Source organism: Pinus tabuliformis, chromosome 3_2 (genome assembly GCF_031772625.1).
Source record: "Pinus tabuliformis cultivar Carrire ecotype Pingquan chromosome 3_2, CPIR1, whole genome shotgun sequence".
NCBI classification, from domain to species: domain Eukaryota; kingdom Viridiplantae; phylum Streptophyta; class Pinopsida; order Pinales; family Pinaceae; genus Pinus; species Pinus tabuliformis.
The window spans coordinates 993,326,564-993,346,007 of NC_142302.1; the positions used below are offsets into that span (position 1 = coordinate 993,326,564).

The following is a 19,444-nucleotide window of genomic DNA, read 5'->3' on the forward strand; positions in this document are numbered from 1 at the left end:
GGTTTTTTATTTCTGTTCATGAAGTAGTATTCTAGAAGAAGGACAAATCTGGTTCTCCTAAGTTAGGAGCCACTTCTCCTGCTTATTACATAATGAATTAGAAATTACTTAGTTAAATTTTATATTTGTAATATGCACTTCTAATTAGTTTATAATTGCATTCCCTTCAATTTCCATAACTTATCTTCTAAAGCTGATTATAGTTGCATCTGAGGTCCCATATATTTTGGTTTGCTTCTAAGTTTTACGAAACCCCTGGGTTGACAATTAAATAATAGGGATTTAACAGACAATTAAATCACCCAACAGTGATACTACTGGGAACTATGTGTGTGAGGGAGTACTTGAAATCCATAACTCATACCTTTAGAGGAATGAACCAAGCCCCCTCATTATCTTTCATTACGTGACAGTTGGAGCGTTGCAAACCCCACATATAACCTTACAAGCACTCCTCTATTAAAGATGTACTAGGAAATGGTCTACAATAAACCCAGAGGTTGTCTCAGGGATCTTTCCTTGCCCCCTGTTACACTTGTGCTGCAGGTGCAAGATTTAGCGACAACACCAGGGATGAAATTTTGTTCCAGTACAAAAGTATATCAGAGGTTCTTGAGTACTCTTGGGTATATTAGAGGCACTCTAGTATAGCAAGTATATGGGAATGCTCTCATCGAACGGTTATGCATTAGACAATGCTAACACAAACTTGTGCTCCCCGTACCATCGAGTACATATTGGGAGACTCCACTAGGTTTCTATCCATTTGCCACAGGTAACTGAGTCAACCACCTTATAGATGTGATACACTGAACACAACATTCAAGGAGATCATTCATCGTACGTTAAGTCTTTGGTTCCAGATAAGGTGTATATAATGGTTCACGGATACTTGGTAAACCCTCTTGCCTAATACACCCTTTTTTATTTTTTTTTGTTTTTAAGTTCTAAAATTTAACTACCCTCGATAACATGACTTACCTATGCATTTATCCTTGGCCTCGTATTTCCTAATTAATAGTAAATTTTAATTATAGGCTCAAATCAACCACCCCTTATTGTTTTTGAGAGAAGGTCATCATGGCTGAACAAACAGTTTCACCTTACATTTCCCCTTCATCATCTGACACTGAAGGGTCATCACAAGGAGTCCATCTTGAGATTTCACAGTCACTTGAAGACCAAGGTCTTGAACTTGGAATTATCCCGAGTATTCAACCCCTTTCTTCTCATCCTCCACCTCGAGACTCATCATCTCAGGAATATGACCCAGAAACTCCTGAGAGTCCATAGAGGTTTGTATTATTCCCTTTGAATCCGCTTTTTGATCCATTGGTCATATCTCCTCAACTGTCGTATAGTCCATACAATAATCCTAGTGTGCCTTTGGAGTTATCTCCACCATCATCTCATATTCCCCCTTGCCAACTATTTCCACCCATGGCATCAGAAGGTGATTTCCCAACCTCTCCTCAAGGTCCTCCATAAGTCTCAGCGACTCACATTCCTGATGTTGGCAATAGCGATGAATATGACTTTCCACCTGAAGGATTTTTGTATGTGGGACATGTACCACCTCCACCACCACCTGAAAGCAGTGAACCTTTGTTTCCACCTAGTTATATCGCTTTGGCTCAATTGGTTTCAGATAATCCAAGTGCATCTTCACTTTATCACAATCATCTTTGGTCGTCGGGCACGATGCCTACTTTTGGTTTGTTTGTTTCAAGCGTAGCCTCTCAAATTCCTGTACCGACTGTAGTTTCTTCAGTTCTTTTACAATTTACGGTTATGGTTGGGACAATTAATGTCCCTATAGTTTCTTCGGGTCCTCCATTAAGTGGACAATATGTTCCACCACCTATCCTACCGCATGGGAGGCATCAACTACCTCCTCCATATGTACCTCTTGTTTCAGGTGGAACTTATGTGATTGGATCTCAAAATCATGCTACCTGAGCTAGTCAACATGTTGGCAATGTACCTTATCCTAGTGGATCATCTATTCCATATGGATCAAGCCAAATCCCATATCAACAACCTCTTTTGGCCTAGATACCCTACTAGCAACCATACCCTATGTATGGATCACAACAGCCTCAAAATCCACCCTTTATCCAAAAGTGAGGCCCCCAAATGTAGCGTAGTTCAAATCCCTTATTTGGGGCATCTGGTCAATTTCAAGATGCAACCTTATCAGTACCAACCTGGAACTCAACAAATTCCGCAAGAAAAAATTCCAATGATAACAACCTTATGTACAACAAGGACCTTATGTGCAATAGGTGCTTTATCACAACCATTGCAACAGCAAGGACAACCCTTGTAGCAACAAAACCAACCCTTGTATCAACAAGGTAAACCCTTACAGCAACAAGGTCAACCCCTGCAGCAGCAGGGTCAACAATTTTACCACCAGGGTCAACAGTTGCAACAACAACCTTATAATCCATACTCTTCGCAAGTTTTTTATCCACCTTATGGTTCTCAACGTCCTATGACAAGTCAGTATCAACCTTACCCTGGTAAAAAACCACCTTTGTGGGCACAAAATCCACCTTTGTATGGTCAGAATACCTCTTAGTGGGGGTGATATCAAGCTCCCGATGGTAAAAAATCGCCACTTTGGCGGAAAAACCCATACCAACAAGGGTGCAATCCATAAGTTGGGCCTTATCAAAGGCCTCCCATGCCTTTCAATCCACAATTTCCATTTCTAGCAACATTAGAACTACCAGATGTGTCAAGACTCGCGATTGATCCAATACTCCATTTGTCATATTCGCCTCTGGTTCCTACTAAGGTTCTGGACAATTGTACGAAATTCGAAAGAAAGTCTGGAGAAGATGCCCAGGCCGACGTTATGACTTACCATTTATGGTGTTAATCCAATTCTTGGGTTGAGCACTCCATTCGTCTACGTCTTTTCCAGCGAACCCTAAAGGGTGTTGTCACGAAATTGTACATCGAGTTACCTCAAGGTACCTATCAAGACTTCAACTCTTTCGCAATGGCCTTCCGTACTCACTTCCAATTACTAGTTCGCTATGAAACTAGTACTCATCTGCATTAGGGGAGTTTCGAGGTCTAAAATGGGCGTCCTAAGGAAACTATAAAATAATAGTGGAAATAATAAAATAATATTAGATTACATCATCAAATTTTAGAGGGAAAAAATAAAAAAATATTTTTTCAACTCGTATTTTCAATTGATCTCCCTATGGTTTTACTTAAATTTCAAGCATAAACACTTGTTGGATGCATAATTTGATTCCTCGTCGAAAGAGTACCCATGTTGCATACTTTCGATGGACCCTGCTACATGAAAAATGAGAAATACATGAAAAACGTGATTGCAATCACTTTGTTTCATGTATTTTTCATTTTTCATGTAGTAGTGTCCATAAAAAATATGCAACATGGGTACTCCTTGGATGAAGAATTCAATTTTGCATCCAACGAGTACTCTCACTCGAAATTTGAGTAAAACCTTAGGGAGATAAGTTGAAAATACAAGTTGAAAAAGTAGTTTTATTATTTATTAATCTTTTTACTTTTTTACACCAAAAATGGTGAATCATCCCCCATGGTTGACATCATCATCTTTAATCCCATTGGTTCTTATTAATTTTATTTTGGTTGTACATTTTTTTTAGGAGGCACATTTTAGACCTCAAAATTCCCCTAATCCTTACGTCTTTGAAACATAATATTGCTACGTACATCTCTAATCATATCCATGAGTAGAGTTTAAATGTCATCTTATCAAGTTTGATATACTTGATGAGCTATATCTGAACGGTTTACCAAATAATTCGTCAATAAAATTGCTAAGGACATAGCTATCATGGGTGGTTGTGTGACCGAAGATCAAGACATTTTCTGTGCCCAATATTTAGATTTGGTATATTCCCAATCTGGCACATTATATGATCTCTTGCATTATGATCTGAGACCATCTATGGATCTAGCATCCTTTAAACCTCTAGATGTACCACCTGTCGATGGCATTATTTGGTTAGTAATTCAAACTTTCTGTAAAGCTTCTTCGAAGTAGAAATTCATTTCAACTACTACATGCAATCCTCCTTCGAATTCCTCTCCAAATCCTGGTAAAACCTTCGAGGTTAATGTCATTCATTCTACCGTGATAGACAAAACCTCAAAAGGTAAAAGGAAGGGTAAAGGAAAATCCAAATCTAATACCCAAAAACAAGATCCTCCGAAATCATTTGCTAAAGATGCATCTAAATGTAACCCCAAATATCCTTGCCTCATTTATGAGGAAGATCACTATACCAAGGATTGTCCCCGTCGTGCTAAAGTTAGTTGCTTGTTAAAAGGTACTATAGGGACACTAGATATACTAAAATAAACTTTTCCATCAAAGCAAACCCAATTGGTAGAACAAACGTAATCTTCTACATCTTCAATTTCTCAGGTTTATATGAGTGGAAAGGTACCTATTTTTGTTGTGAATCGGTCAAAAGACTATCAAACTTCGGAAATAATCTTACAATCTGAATGCACGAGTTGCCCAACATTACAATATTGTCGAATATTTAGCTCAAGCACCTTCGACAATGTCTGTCTTGGAGGTTTTCCAGCGTTGTCCATCGCAGCGGAAAGCATTACTATCCGCTATAGGAGGAATTGAACCTATTGATTCGAGTCTGATTACTTTTGACCTGGAAAATCATGTTCCACGTCTTCCACATCAACTTGCATTTTTAATCCAAGTCATTATAAAAGGGAAGATGATTCATCAAACTGTGATTGATGAGGGTGCTTCCACCTGCATCATGTCTATCTCATGCTCAAAATTTATTGGCTCTCTGCCTCTCAACTAGTCTCCTAACAACTTAGAAGCCTTTGATCACAAAGGATCTCATCCTTACAGTATTCTCATGTACTTGCCCATAACGTTGGAAGGAAAAACTGTTAACATAGAAGTAGAAGTTGTTGATGCCAATTTTAATTATAACCTTCTACTTGGTCAAAGTTGGACTCATGCTATGTTTTGTGTGGTTTTATTTTTTGTTCCATGTTCTCCGTTATCCTCATGAGGGTAAAATAGTCACTGTTGATCAGTTAGCCTTTTTCTCTTCTAGTTCTTTGAACGGCAATGTGCCATATGTGGTAAATATTGACATCCCTTATGAGAGTGTTGGGGTGGGTCTTTTCAAAGACTCTGCTCTTATGGGAACCTTTCCCCTCCCACCTCCAAACGTCTCTTCCATCAACATGATCTCTAGTTTTTACGATCCTTGGATCGTTCCTCATCTTGATCAAGTTGATTATTTTAGAAATTTCATGTCACTCAACCCAGCAGAACAAGCGTTTCAAGGAAATTTTTTGGCTTCAACACTCACTTCTGAAAGTCATGCTACTCTTGGTATGCATCTAGATGCATATTCACAATCCCCTTGGCTTGGTTCTTGGGATTCTTTGGATCCCTTGAACGAGACATTTCCCACACGAGGGTATCATCGAGGTTATCTCTCTTGAGGAAACTGCCTGGAATGATGCCCATCATTGTACCTCATTTCTCCTGAGTCTCGTAAATATTTAATCGTGTTTAGATACCTTTGTTTCCCATACACTAACCCATCCACTTCAAATGCCTATTTTGGTGCACGAAGTTTTGTCTGAGGGAAACATGGGGAACATTACTGCTATAATTCCCATCAACATTTTTGTTAAACCAAGAATTGTCAAGAACATCCATGTCAGGTTTTCTTATTCTCCAAATGAGATCAATATTTACACTACCCTCTTTAAGGAGTTTTGCGATGTCTTTGCCTAGTCATATGAAGAAATGCCTAGCATAGATCCGAGCATAGTGCTGCACGAAATTCCTACTTATCCAAATGTGAAGCCTATTTGTCAACGCCTTCACCCAGTGCACCCTATAAAGGAAGCCTCTATAAAGGGAGAGGTTGAAAAACTTCTAAAGGCTAGTTTCATTTACCCCATTCCATTAACATATTGGGTTTTGAACATTGTCCCTGTGATTAAAAAACAAGGGACTATTCGTGTTTGTGTTAATTATCGTGATATCATTTGGGCGTATCTGAAACATAATTATCCAACTCATTTTATAGACCAGATCATTACTGAATGTGACGAGAGTGATATTTTTTCTTTTATGGACGACTTTTCTGGCTACAACCAGATTAACATTCTTCCGCTGATCAGCATAAAACTTCTTTTATCTGTCCATGGGGAACCTTTGCCTACAAAAAACTCCCTTTTGGTTGAAAAATGTTGGCGCTACCTTCCAATGAGCAATGTATTATGATTTTCATGACATCAAAAACATCATTCAACCATATCTTGACGACTTACCAACCCATTCTACTAAGTGTCATGATCATCCTAACCACCTTCGAGCGATTTTTCTTCGTTGTAAACACTACAATATTCACTTGAATTTTCATAAGTGTCTCTTCTACATCGAATCTGGTCATCTCCTAGGATTTGTGGTATCTAAGGAAGGCATTCGAATTGACGCCCTCAAAGTTGAGGCCATTGTGAATTTACCCCCTCCATCATCTTTACACCAATTGCAGAGCTTGCAAGGGAAATCTAATTTCCTTCATCGTTTTGTACCCAATTATGCTAAACTTGCCAAGGGATTTACTCGTTTACTGAAAAATGGGATCCCATTTATTTGGGATGAAATTGCTCAAAATTATTTTGTTGCATTAAAGGACACCCTCATTAGTGCTCCTTTACTGCATCCCCCCAATTATCATCGCGATTACTTCTTGCACTTCGCTGCAACCGATAGTACTATTACCATGGAACTCACGCAGGATGATGATGATGGAAACGAACACGTGTTTTACTACTTAAGCTGAAATATTATCGAGACTAAGACTCGATATGCCCATGTTGAGAAATTGGATTTAGCAGTTGTTCACATTGTTCAACCCTTTCGACACTATATTCTCTTGCGGAAAACCACTGTGAATTCTGACTACAACCCCATGACCTACATCATGACTTGTCAGTTACTGGGTGGAAAGTATTCTAAGTGGATTGTTAGTCTTCAGGAGTTTGATTTGGAATTTTTTACTTCCAAATCAAAGAAATCAGTGGTTTTCGCTGAGTTAATTTGTGACCTTCCCTCCGCAACCACATCTACGACTTTTAATGAGCTCATTCCTGATGAAACTCTCTTTCTCATCAACACTCTTGACCCATGGTACGGGGATATTTCTTTTTATCTCTAAAGAAAAAAATTTCGATCAGAGTTGTCCAATTTTGAACGTCATCGCATTCGACATCAGTCCCAACCCTATCAAATCATTGGCAATACTTTGTACCGTGTTGGTGTCGATTCTATCCTTCATAGATGTTTGACACTCGAAGAAGCTGAGAGTGTCCTAAATGACTGCCACTCTAGGGCTTGTGATGGTCACATGTCAGTATATGCTACTGCTTAGAAAATCCTTCGTGTATGTTATTTTTGGCCTTTGGTCTTTAAAGATTGCATTTTAGCAGTCCAAAAATGTCACGCCTACCATATTTACAACCGTAAATAATGCGCCCCACCTGCACCCCTACACCCATTTGTTATTGTCAACCCCTTTTCTAAATGGGGTATTGATTTCATGACATGTAACCCTCGCTCGACTGGGGGGCATGGTTATATCATCGTTGTCGTTGATTATTTCACTAAATGGGCCCAAGCGATGCCCACACGTGATGTTGATAGTAGAAATGCCACTCAATTTATTTTCAACCATGTTATAGCTTGATTTGGTGTCCCTCATGCCATCGTTATTGGTCATGTATCTCATTTCTGAAATTACATGATGGCAGAGCTCACTGCTTGGTTGGGTTTGCATCATGACAACTCAAGTCCTTATTATCAATAGGCCAATGGCGAGGTTAAGGCAGTCAACAAAGTCTTGGTTACCATGCTTCAACGCACCATTGGGATGCATAGACTAAATTAGCATCTCATGCTATTTTCAGCTCTTTGGGCTTATCGAACCACAGCTAAGACTGCCACTGGATTCACACCCTTTCAGTTGGTGTATGGTCTAGAGGAAACTCTTCCAATTGAGTGTGAAATTCCTTCACTGAAACTACTTTTCGAATTACTCCCTGATACCTCACCTGAGGAGGAACATTTACTTTACCTCGAAAGACTCTATGAAACTCGTCGTCTTGCAACGTTAGTAATTGAAGCCCAAAAGAAATGAGTTAAGGCTCAATATGATAGAATTGTTTCTCCATGCATTTTTTTTTTTAAGGTGACTTCATCTTGCTATATGATCAAGTCAATGATAAATTGGGATTTAGGAAATTTGAACCAATGTGCCATGGGCCTTACATTGTCAAATAATTTTTACAAAAAGGTGCCTATGAGTTAGTAGATTATGAATGAAATTCTTTGGTTGAACCCCGAACTGGGTTTACCTAAATAATTATTATGCGTATGTACATTAGTGTGTAGTGCGGTTTTGGTGTGTTAGTTTGCTTTTACAAATGATTTCCTTTCCTTACCTCGTGCTCTACTTGGTTTGCAAATGTCATCCAACCGTTACATCAGTTTTTGTGATTGATCCAAGATATTTTACTTACAAATGCATCATAATCACATATAACAGAGCTAATTAAGAATGAAACTTAAAAGCACATAAATAATGCAGAAATAATCAGAAGAACATAAAAAACCATGACATAATGATATGATTATGGATTTCGTCCATTTTGGACTATGTCTCTGGGCTCTTCTCAATAATGGAGAGGCCTTCATTCATTAAGTGGAATAAAAAGAGATAAAAGTAAAAGAAACATTATTTACAATCCTTATACCTCCACGCTAGAAGATGGACAAAGAATGGAGAGCCCAACTACAGAAACAGACAATACCATTGAAATCCTGGCGAAAAATCGTGCAAAAACACTTATCCAAACACCCAATTTGGATAATCGGGCCTTCTACAACTTCTCGGAACCTCCCTACTACTCAAGGCAAGGTCTCGACCCGCTACTTGGTCAGGGTCTGTTGCATGCAATGCTTCTGAACTATTCTGTTGATCCCTCTGCCTTCTTCCGACACAAATGGCCTTTTATATATGCATGGCAGAAAATCCCTCAATACTTGGGAAATTTCCAACGATAGACCAATTTAAGCAGGTAGGCTTGATTTTGCCAACAGAGGTTCTTGGGCCTAAATAAGACATGGAAAAAACCTTACAAACATGGGAAAACTCCTTTAAACTGTGTGTTTAACTCAGCGACATGACTATCGGCGTTCCCTGCAATCGGCGGTCAAACCCAAGCCAAAACAACAAGCACTATGCGATACGGTGGACCCGTTGGGAGTACTAAACATGACATATAAAATATCACATTTGGGAACCCTATCGAAAGTCACAATTAGAAGATCCTGGGGTGGTACTCCATATGACTGCTCCCGCTGTGATTTGCGATTGCGATTTGATCGCATCACAACTTGCCTATGGATGATTTCCTTAAGTCGCTTCTTCTCCTTGCTACAATATGTGATATGTGGGACCAATGGTAGCCTGCCACTTGGTGCTTCCCCATTCGCTAAGAATTTTTCCTCGTCATCTCAGCTTGCCACTTGGACAAGTCAAACATAAAATTTGACTTGCTCTAACCTATTCATATGAACTCATATTTGAGTGATGTTCGCACCATTCAAATTAGGATGACGAGCACTTCGATCTAATGCTAAGTTTACCCAAATTCGGCCACTTTGAGTTTTGAGCCTTTTACCATGCCACTGGTACTTTCTGAAGATCCACCTGGATCGACCCTCCTAGATCAATCCTCCATTGATCCACTTGGATTAGTCCTCCCCACTAAGAGATTTTGGACCACCAAAAGCCTTTTCAGTCCATTGGAAAGTGAGGAAATTACTCCCTCACTTTCTCTTTCTCCATCCATTGAGATTTTCTCAGATTCATTCCATTGAAGCCAACACGAATGTACTCCACATATACCTTTCATGAAGTTCTGTTTTTCCTGTTGAGAATTATATCTTCGAGCAACTTGTCTAGATAATCTAGTGCAAAATTGTTCACTGTAGGAATCTGTGCAACCTCCTTGGTATCCATAATCAATGGAGGTTCATAAAGCTTCAAGTTTTCAACATTTACCACTGAGTACATTTGCATATAAGTGGGCAAGTCAAGATGAAAATAATTGTCTCCAATATTTGCCAATATGGTTAAGGGACCATGTCAAATGGGTATCAAATTCTTCCCTTCTCCCTTCATTCTATCCTTGCTTATGTGGAGCCATACCTTGTCCCCAACTTGAAATTGATGGTCAACTCAGTGCTTATCATGTCGAGCTTTATACCGAGCCTAACTCTTCTCCAACTGCTCCTGTACTACCTAATGAATCACATGTATCCGTTGAATAAACTTCCGTGCTTTGTCTCTATCATCTTGTCCATTGCCATTGTCATATTTCCCAAATACCATGTCTAAGGGATCCCTTGGTAGATAGCCAAAACATGTCTCAAATGGTGAGCTCTATGTAGATGAATGTGCTACTCGATTGTATGCATGATGCACATAAGGAAGTTATTCATCCCACAACTTGGGATGTTTTCCACAATAACCTTGTAACAAGTGTACCACAATGCGGTTGACGACCTCTATCTACCCATCAGTCTGTGGATGAAATGTCATGCTTCTTTTCATCTTAGTGTTCATCATTCTCCACAAGCTAGTCTAAAAATCTCCAAGAAAGCGAGAATATCGATTCGACACAATAGATGTGGGCAACCCAAAATGGGCCCAAACACGCTGAAAGAAAGATAAGCAGTGACCTTCTTTTTACAAGGCATTAAAATACACATTTTACTAAAATGATCCATAATGACATACAAATAGTCGTGACCTTTCCTAGACATAGGCAAACCTCCTACAAAATCCATGGACACCCTTTCCCATGGTTGACTCAGAATAGGGAGTGGTCTATAGAGACCAAGTTTTTATTAGAGGGCTTGGAAACAGAACACAACACACAACCCTTTACAAAGCGAGTCACAATGTTTTTCATATGAGGCCAAAAACAAAACCTCTGTAAATGACATAAAGTTGTTTCAATCCCAAAATGACCAAACACCAGAGAGATATGAGCCTCTCGGATTACATGTACCCTTTCATCAATGGGTATGCACCGTTTTCTAAGGTGGTACAATAGATTTCCCTACAAGTAATAATTGTCCAACTACAATCCACGAGTCAGTTTTGCATTGATGTCCTTAAAATCATAACTTTATAATGATAAAGAAAAATTTTGGCAAAACTATAGATGCAGAAATATGAGGGAGAGAAAACATATCTGCTACTTTGCTGCTCGCGCCCTTGTTGTAACTTATTACCAAATGAAATTGTTGGAGGAATCCCATCCATCTGAAATGACAGGCTTGTTGAAGCTCGGTATGTGACTGAAGGTAATTCAAGGGCTGATGGCCAGTATGGATGATGGTCTCCTTGTCGATCGGGTAGTGTTTCCACTTCTTTACACTCTGAACCAAGGCATACAATTCCCCTTCGTACGTGGGATAATTCACAACAACCTGGGAGAAAGTCTCTGAATGGTAACATACAAGATTTCTCTGTTGCATCAATATAGTGCCCATGGTATATCCACTGGCATTTGTTTCAATCTAAAAAGCTGTTGAAGGTGTGGTAAGGCTAGCACTGGTGCTGTGATGATCTTATCTTTCATCATGTCGAAGGATTTTTGTTGCTTTTCTCCCCACTGAAAGGCCTGCTTCACACGGGTCAATGTGTGCAAGGGGGCTGCAATAATAGAGAATTTCGCAATGAACCTTCTCCAATATTGTACCACGCCGAAGAAACTTTAGACCTCTGTAACATTTGTGGGCTTGGTCCAGTTCATATTCGTGTCCAATTTAGAGCTGTCTATCCTCAATTTCCCATTGCGACTATGTGGCATAAATAAACCAGAGAGGCTTTCCCAAACTCACACTTTGATAGTTTCAAATACAATTTTTCATTTTTTAGAACATCAAGCACTTTCTTCATATGACACACATGTTCATCCCATGTCCTACTATACACAAGAATATCGTCTAGATATACAAGCACAAAATGATCAAGAAAAGGCCTAAATAGATCATTCATTACCCTCATAAACATGGCCAGAGTATTGCATAGTCTGAATGGCATCACCATCCATTTGAACAACCCTTGTTTGGTTTTGAATGTAGTCTTCCAAATGTCCTGCTCTACAATTCTAACCTGGTGATATCCACTATGCAAATCCAGTTTTTTAAAATAAACAACATTTTTCAATTGATCTAACAATTCATCAATGCAAGGGAGAGGGTATCGATTCTTCATCGTAATCTTGTTTAGCACCTTGTAGTCTACATACATTCTCCATGTGTCATATTTATTTGGCACCAACACGATTGGTGAGACACAAGGAGAAGAACTCAGTCTGATGACTCCTTGATTTAACAGTGCCTGCACCTGTTCCTTGATCTCCTACATCTCGATAGACGCCATCCTGTACATGTTATTATTCGGTAAAGGAGCATCCTATTGTAAATGGATCTCATTTTGGATTTCCCATTTTGGGGGCAACCCTCTCGGTTCCTGAAACAATCCATCATAGTCATAAATAATTTCAAACAATTCTTTCTTATGATCAAGATTACAACCTTTGAAAGCGTCAGCCATCTCGACCTCTTTCGCTCTCACTATCATGAGCATGAACCCTTTGTTGGAATTAACCAGTCATTTAATATGTCTTGCACTTACAAGGCTAGCATTAACTTTTGTATGATGAGCTTTGACTATATATTCTACCCCATCCTTTGTGAGGTGGTATTTTTTTTCATGCCGAAAGAAAACTGCCTTTCTGTCATATAGATATGGGCTTCCCAAGATGATTCCATAGATGTCCAAAGGCACAACATCTAACTCTACCTCATCAACTAATTTGGAAGTAATAAAAAATTTGGCCCTACACTGCTTGGTGACCTATAATTTGGCTTTATCACTTACCCAACCAAGCGGGTATGGACTCGGATGAGGCTTAGTTTCCAAGCCTCACTTTTTCACTAAGGAATCTGAGATTAATTTTTCTTGGGAACCTGAATCAAACAGAGTTTCCATCTTTGTGTGTTTTATAATAACTCTAATGTGGAATAACTCAATTCTCTTTCCCTCGTTACTTACAGGCTCATTCAAATAACTAGTACTTGCAATCACATCAGAACTATCATTAATAGAAAGAATACCTCTTGCGCCTATGATTGTGATCAATGTCTCATTGCCAGAATCTAATCCAAGGTCCTGCGTTGTTTCCACTATCTTCTGCTTCCCCTTTCCACTGAATCTCTTTGGTCTCAGCTCCATATGCAGCTTCCAACAATGGTCCTATTCATGACCATCTTCCTTGCAATGAGTGCAAGACAGTGTTGCTATGTCCCCTTTATTGGCTACGACAGTCTTCTTATCCTTCCCTTTGCCTTTCTTCTGGAATTTTCCATGCTGAGGCTTGAATGGTGGTTTCTTGGCTTGATCATATCTGTCATTCTTGCCTCAATTTTCAAGATGAATATCCTTTACATTGGCCACATCAATTGTAGTAGGCTCGAACAATAATAGTGAGTGTTTGATGTAACTATGTAGCACACCTACATACTTAGTTACAGTCTCGGGTGAATCTAATGAGATGCCCAGATTTAATGCTTGCTTCCAAAATTCTTCACTGAAGCTTTGCAGATTTTGGCCTTTACCTTGCCTTAGATATTTCCATTCCATAAGTGCCTTTTGTTTACAACCCAAAGGGTAAAATTGGTCTTTGAATGCATAAATAAAACTAGACCAAGAGGACAGAAGGTTACCTGACTTTGTGTTGCCCTTTTGCAACTTATTCTCCCACCAAACGAGAGAAGTGTCGCTCAACTGAAGAGATGCTAAATAGACTTTCGCCTCATCTTCTTCAATCTGCTGGATCCGGCCGTAAACCTCTATCTGTCTTATCCAATTATTAAGTTTTTCTGCACTACACTCTCCATTGTACATCGACAGGTCAAACTTTACATCTAACTTGAAGAATGGTTTCTTAGATGAATGTTTGGAATCATGATGAGAGTGATGAGAGCTATATCTTGAAGAAGGAGAGGGAGGAGGATCTTCTCCACCACCTTCATGATTTGTTGATCTATTATCATCGACACCTTCCTTCTTGTGCCCAAGTGCCTTCTCATACTCTGAAAACAACTTGTCCACTTTCTTTGCCATATTGTAGAATACCTTGCGGAAATTTTGTTCCTCTTCCCAACGAGCTTCTTCGTTTGCCATGTTTCTTCTTCATTGTGCACGTCCTACTTCAAGATCAAAGGACTTAAGCATTCCTTCTCCTTTTCGCAGCTTGTTTCGGGTTAGCATATACTCATGCAATTCGCATCTACAAAGACCTGCTCTGATACCAAACTTGATCCAAGATCTTTTACTTACAGATGCATCGAAATTACATATAACAGATCTAATTAACCATGGAACTTAAAAGCACATAAACAATACAGAAATATTCAGAAGAACATAAAAAACCATGACACAATGATTTGATTACGGAGTTCATCTAATTTGGACTACGTCTCTGGGCCCTGCTCAATAGTGGGGAGGCCTTCATTCATTAAGTGACATAAAAAGAGATAAAAGTACAAGAAACATTCTTTAAAATCATTATACATCCACACTGGAATATTTACGAAGAATGGAGAGCCCAGCTTCATAAACAAACAATACCACTGAAACCCTGGCGAAAAATAGTGCAAAAATGCCTATCCAAACACCCAATTTGGATAATCGAGCCTTCTGCAACTTCTCAAAACCTCCTTGCTGCTCAAGACGAGGTCTTGACCTATTGCCAAGTCAAGGTTTACTGAGTGGAATGCTTATGAACTATTCCTCTGATCCCCTCTGCCTTCTTCTGACACAAATGGCCTTTTATATAAGCATGGTGACAAATCCCTCAATACCTGAGCAATTTCCAACCATAGACCAAGTTAAGCAAGTGTGCTTGATTTCCCAACAGAGGTTCTCGGGCCTAAATAAGACATGGCAACAACCTTATAAATATGGAAAAATTCCTTTAAATTATGTGTTCAACTCAACGGCATGACTATCAGTGTTCCCCGCAATCGGTGGTTAGACCCAAGCCAAAACAACAGGCACTCTACGATACGGCAGACCCGCCTGGAGTATTAGACATGACATATAAAATATCGCATTCGGGAACCCCATCGCAAATTGCAATCGACGGATCTCGGGCGGTACTCCATATGACTTCTTCCGCTGCAATTTGCGATTGCGATTTGATCACATCGCAACCTTGGTTCTGCCGCCGGCCAATTTTTTAACACTTTCCTTTTGTGATTACGATAAGCGATTATCACATGACAACTTGCCTAGGGACAATTTTCCTTAAGTCGCTTCTTCTCCTTGCTATGATATGCGATATGCGGGACCAATGGCAGCCTGCCACTTGGCACTTCCCCATTCGCTGATACTTTTTCCTCGTCATCTCATCCTGCCACTTGGACAAGTCAAACATAAACTTTCACTTTCTCTAACCTCTTCATATGAACTCGGATTTGAGTGTCCTTTACACTGTTAGAATCAGGATGACAAGCACTTCGATCTGATGCTAAGTTTATCCAAATTCTACCACTTTGAGTTTTGAGCCTTTTACCATGCCACTGGTACTTTCTGAAGATCCACCTGGATCAATTCTCTAGGATCCTCCTGGATCAATCATCCTAGATCAGTGATGGTGCTTATCGTAGTACACATAATCTATCTTTCGTTGCATGGGAAATCTATGACCTTAATTGTGAGTTAGTGAATTTACAAGGTATATGTTTAGGTCGTACGACTAATAACATGGTCAAATATAATGCGGTCATCGAGCTTTTGTCAGAGGCTATCACTCTTGGCATTAGGGTGTTAATCGTGAAACTTGATTCACAACTCATTGTAATGCAACTTAATGGACAATATTCAGTTAGAAACCCTCAAATTTTGAGAATGTATTTGCGAGTTTGTATTTTGGGAGGAGACTTTGAGTTTATTACTTATCATCACATTCTGAGACACATGAACACATTAACAGATGTATTGGCTAACTGCGTGTTAGATAGACATTTGTGAAAGATGTAAATCATAAAGCATCCCATAATAGACATGGTAAACAGAAAAACATGTATATATATATATATATATATATATATATAGAGAGAGAGAGAGAGAGAGAGAGAGAGAGAGAGAGAGAGAGAGAGAGAGAGAGAGAGAGAGAGAGTCTGCTACATCAAAATGACAAAATCTGTGTTCTAAGACACATGGCTTTATAACCCTACAACAGTGCAGAAATTAAACTAGAGTTGGCTATACGCCCACATGGTTCTCATGATAGCACAAAATGACACTTCATCAATCAAGGCTTACTCTAGAATGCCCTTGGTTAAAGCTTCTAGGTTACACTCTAACTCGACAATAGGATCCGCTCTCTCCTCATAAGGAGCCTCCTCAATCTAGCGTGCCACTCGACTGCCTACTGGAGAAACCCCTGGAGGTCTCTTTGGTCCCACATCTACAAATAATCATAAGTTAAATCTCATTACACATACAAAACAATAAAATAAAAAACTTCAAAACTTCAAAAATAGTTTTTACCTGAATCGGTCCACTGTGCCCTTGGAGGAAGTGGAAGATCTAAATCTCCTCAAAAATTTGTGCATGCGTATTCCCAATCGTCAACCATGATTAGTTGTTGACGCAACCATCTAAAAAATGCAGAAGGGAATGACATCTGCTAGCTGCCTCCATGACGAGGCATCAACCCTCCCCATATGAGTAACCATGGATCTATAGGCACTAGTGCATCCACTTCTAACCATTGATAGTGAAATAATGGTACACGTTCCAGGATGAACGTCACCAAAATGGATCCGAAACCCAAATTGTTTCATACTCCCTAACTTGCACTTGGTAAGTTGGTGCTTCATGCACACCAACAAACCCTCACTCCAATTGAAAACCGTGGGATTCAGGCACTCGATTGCATACTGGAAATGAGATTTTGTTGCCTTATGCAATGCTTGAGCCCCACCTATTCGGGCCATAGTATGCAGGATTGTTCTAAGTGGGAGATTTGTAATGGTATTTATGTCGATTTTCCCACTTTGGCTCATTTTGGTCCCTGGACAATGCCTCGCAATGAGCATGTTTGTGTTCTCTCCTCTGGTACGTGAACCGGACAACTGAACTCGTTGTCCCTTTCTAGACAACCTGGTAATGAAATAAATGTCGCAACCTCTATTTCAAGTTCTTGATCCCCAATCATGAATTGGTAGTGATCCACATCCCACCAACTGATCTGATGTTGTAATAACTCAAGCTGTGATCTGATCCCAGGAATCCTGAAGAACTTGAGCAACCCACATGCTCATCTTTAGCTTCATGTCCCCTTTCTTTCCATTCAACCACCATTTTGGACTAATTATCCTGTGGAAAATTAATAAAACAACATTTCGTGAGCTTCCATGGAGACAAACTCCAAGATAAACTATTTAACATGGAGGATTTCACATAAAAAAAATTACCTCGGCTCTAGTGTGACTGTTTATGAATTTTCTCGCGCTGATAATGTGAGGGCCTAATTGACCACAAGGTGAGCAGTGTGAGTCCGATGGAGAAAACTCGCGTTGGTCACCCACTGATCCAGATTTAAATACGAACGCAACAAATTACAGATATAACTATAAATACAAAGATGCAATAGAAATAACACTTCATTTCATTAATATCAAATACTGAAATATGCTTACAAACATAATGGAAATAAGACTAGCAATGATAGCTTATCTTTGAGAAGAGATGTGGCGACTACATGCCTCTGAATTGTGTTACAATGAGGCTCAAAGGCCTATTTATTTTTGAGAAAGAATGGAAAACCCTAAACATCCAAAAACCTAACCTTAGGAGATGAAACGCCAAACTATGGACCCTGTATGGGTAAATTGGTACATCAACTCTGGGGTCGTAACTTTGGCATACGATCTCCGTTTGATGCGCACAATATGTCGTTAGAAAGATCTATTTGAGGGGTACAACTTTTGAGTGAGAAACATGGCCCAAATCCATGTTGCTCCCAATTTTCCCAAAAAAATGTTTAGGGCCTCAAAACAGCTCCGGAAGTTTGGGACCAAAAAAACTGCCAAAAATAGTAAACTGTGCTACAAATAAGGAAACTGAAAAACTGAAAGAAACAATGGTGGGGGTCCAAGTGGAATAGGTGGGTGGCCACCAATATCCACCGGGATCACCCACGATATAGAATTTTTGCGAGCGCTCCTTATAGATTAATCTATGGATGAAAATGCATGAAATTAGTACAAAAATGAAGTGAAGGGACACATCTCTTACATGCAACAAGTGGCTTGGTGAATGGTGTCTAGGATTGATCGTGCTCCTTGCCTGAAAATCGAGGTAAAATGAGGTAAAAATTCTCTCACAATTGAAAATTGGTAAAATGGTAAAAATCATTTACTTTTTGCCCTATTTATAAGTTTTAAATAATATTTTTACCAAATTAGGGCATATTTCACTCATTTTTTAATATTTTTCCTCGAAATCGGTAATGTGTGTTTCCTTGTGCAGCGAAAGGTCATATATTCTTGGTGATATTTTTTATCTTGAATGATTCAACGAGTTTTATTTTATCACTTTTTTGGACTCGTAAAAAATAAACAAAAAAGCGACCCCCTAGAGTCATCTTTAAGCTCTTTTCTGACTCTCAAAAAATGAAAAGATTGTCAAGTATTTGTCGTTTCAAACTCATTAAAGTAAATGAAATGATGTCTACTCAGTATAAGTTTAACCCTTTTCCAGACTGAGATAGACTATTGTACGAAAAAGGAATACCTTAGTCGAACATGGCTAAGAGGTTCTCTTGTATATTGTTTTCTACCTTTTTGGGTTCAAGAGAGAATTTACGAAAAGTGACCTTTGGAGGTTTCTTTTTCGCTTTTTTTTCAAACTCTCTAAACATGAAAACGATGCCGAGTTTTACATTCGTTGGACTCATAAAACTTAAACGATGCAGGACTTGTCACCATGACGAGACCGAGTTTCTCCTTCTTAGGACTCGTAAAACTTACTAGGATGGATTCATCTTAAGAATGAACTTATATCGCAAGCATATGTTATCCCATTCAAGCTTGCGACAAAAAATATATGGGGTACTCACTAGAAATGGTGGGGGGAAGTGAAAGTGATCATATCTTGTATTTTGTAAAGGTAGAATGTCACTCTTGAACATGACACTCATCTATTGCTCATGTTGGGTCTAGGACATCCTCACTTAGTCACTTGCCTTCCTGGGTTTGGGAAATCCATTT

General features: G+C 39.2%; 1 protein-coding gene across 1 annotated transcript in view; it reads right to left on the reverse strand.

The window, feature by feature from the left end:
* Positions 1-2,180: 2,180 nt before the first annotated feature.
* The window catches only part of LOC149183953 (uncharacterized), a 30,569-nt gene continuing 13,305 nt past the window's right edge, over positions 2,181-19,444 (reverse strand). Inside the window, exon 11 of the mRNA XM_089415156.1 lies at positions 2,181-2,495. Within this exon, the coding sequence (XP_089271282.1) occupies positions 2,181-2,495 (315 nt within the window). The remainder of the gene's footprint in view (positions 2,496-19,444) is intronic.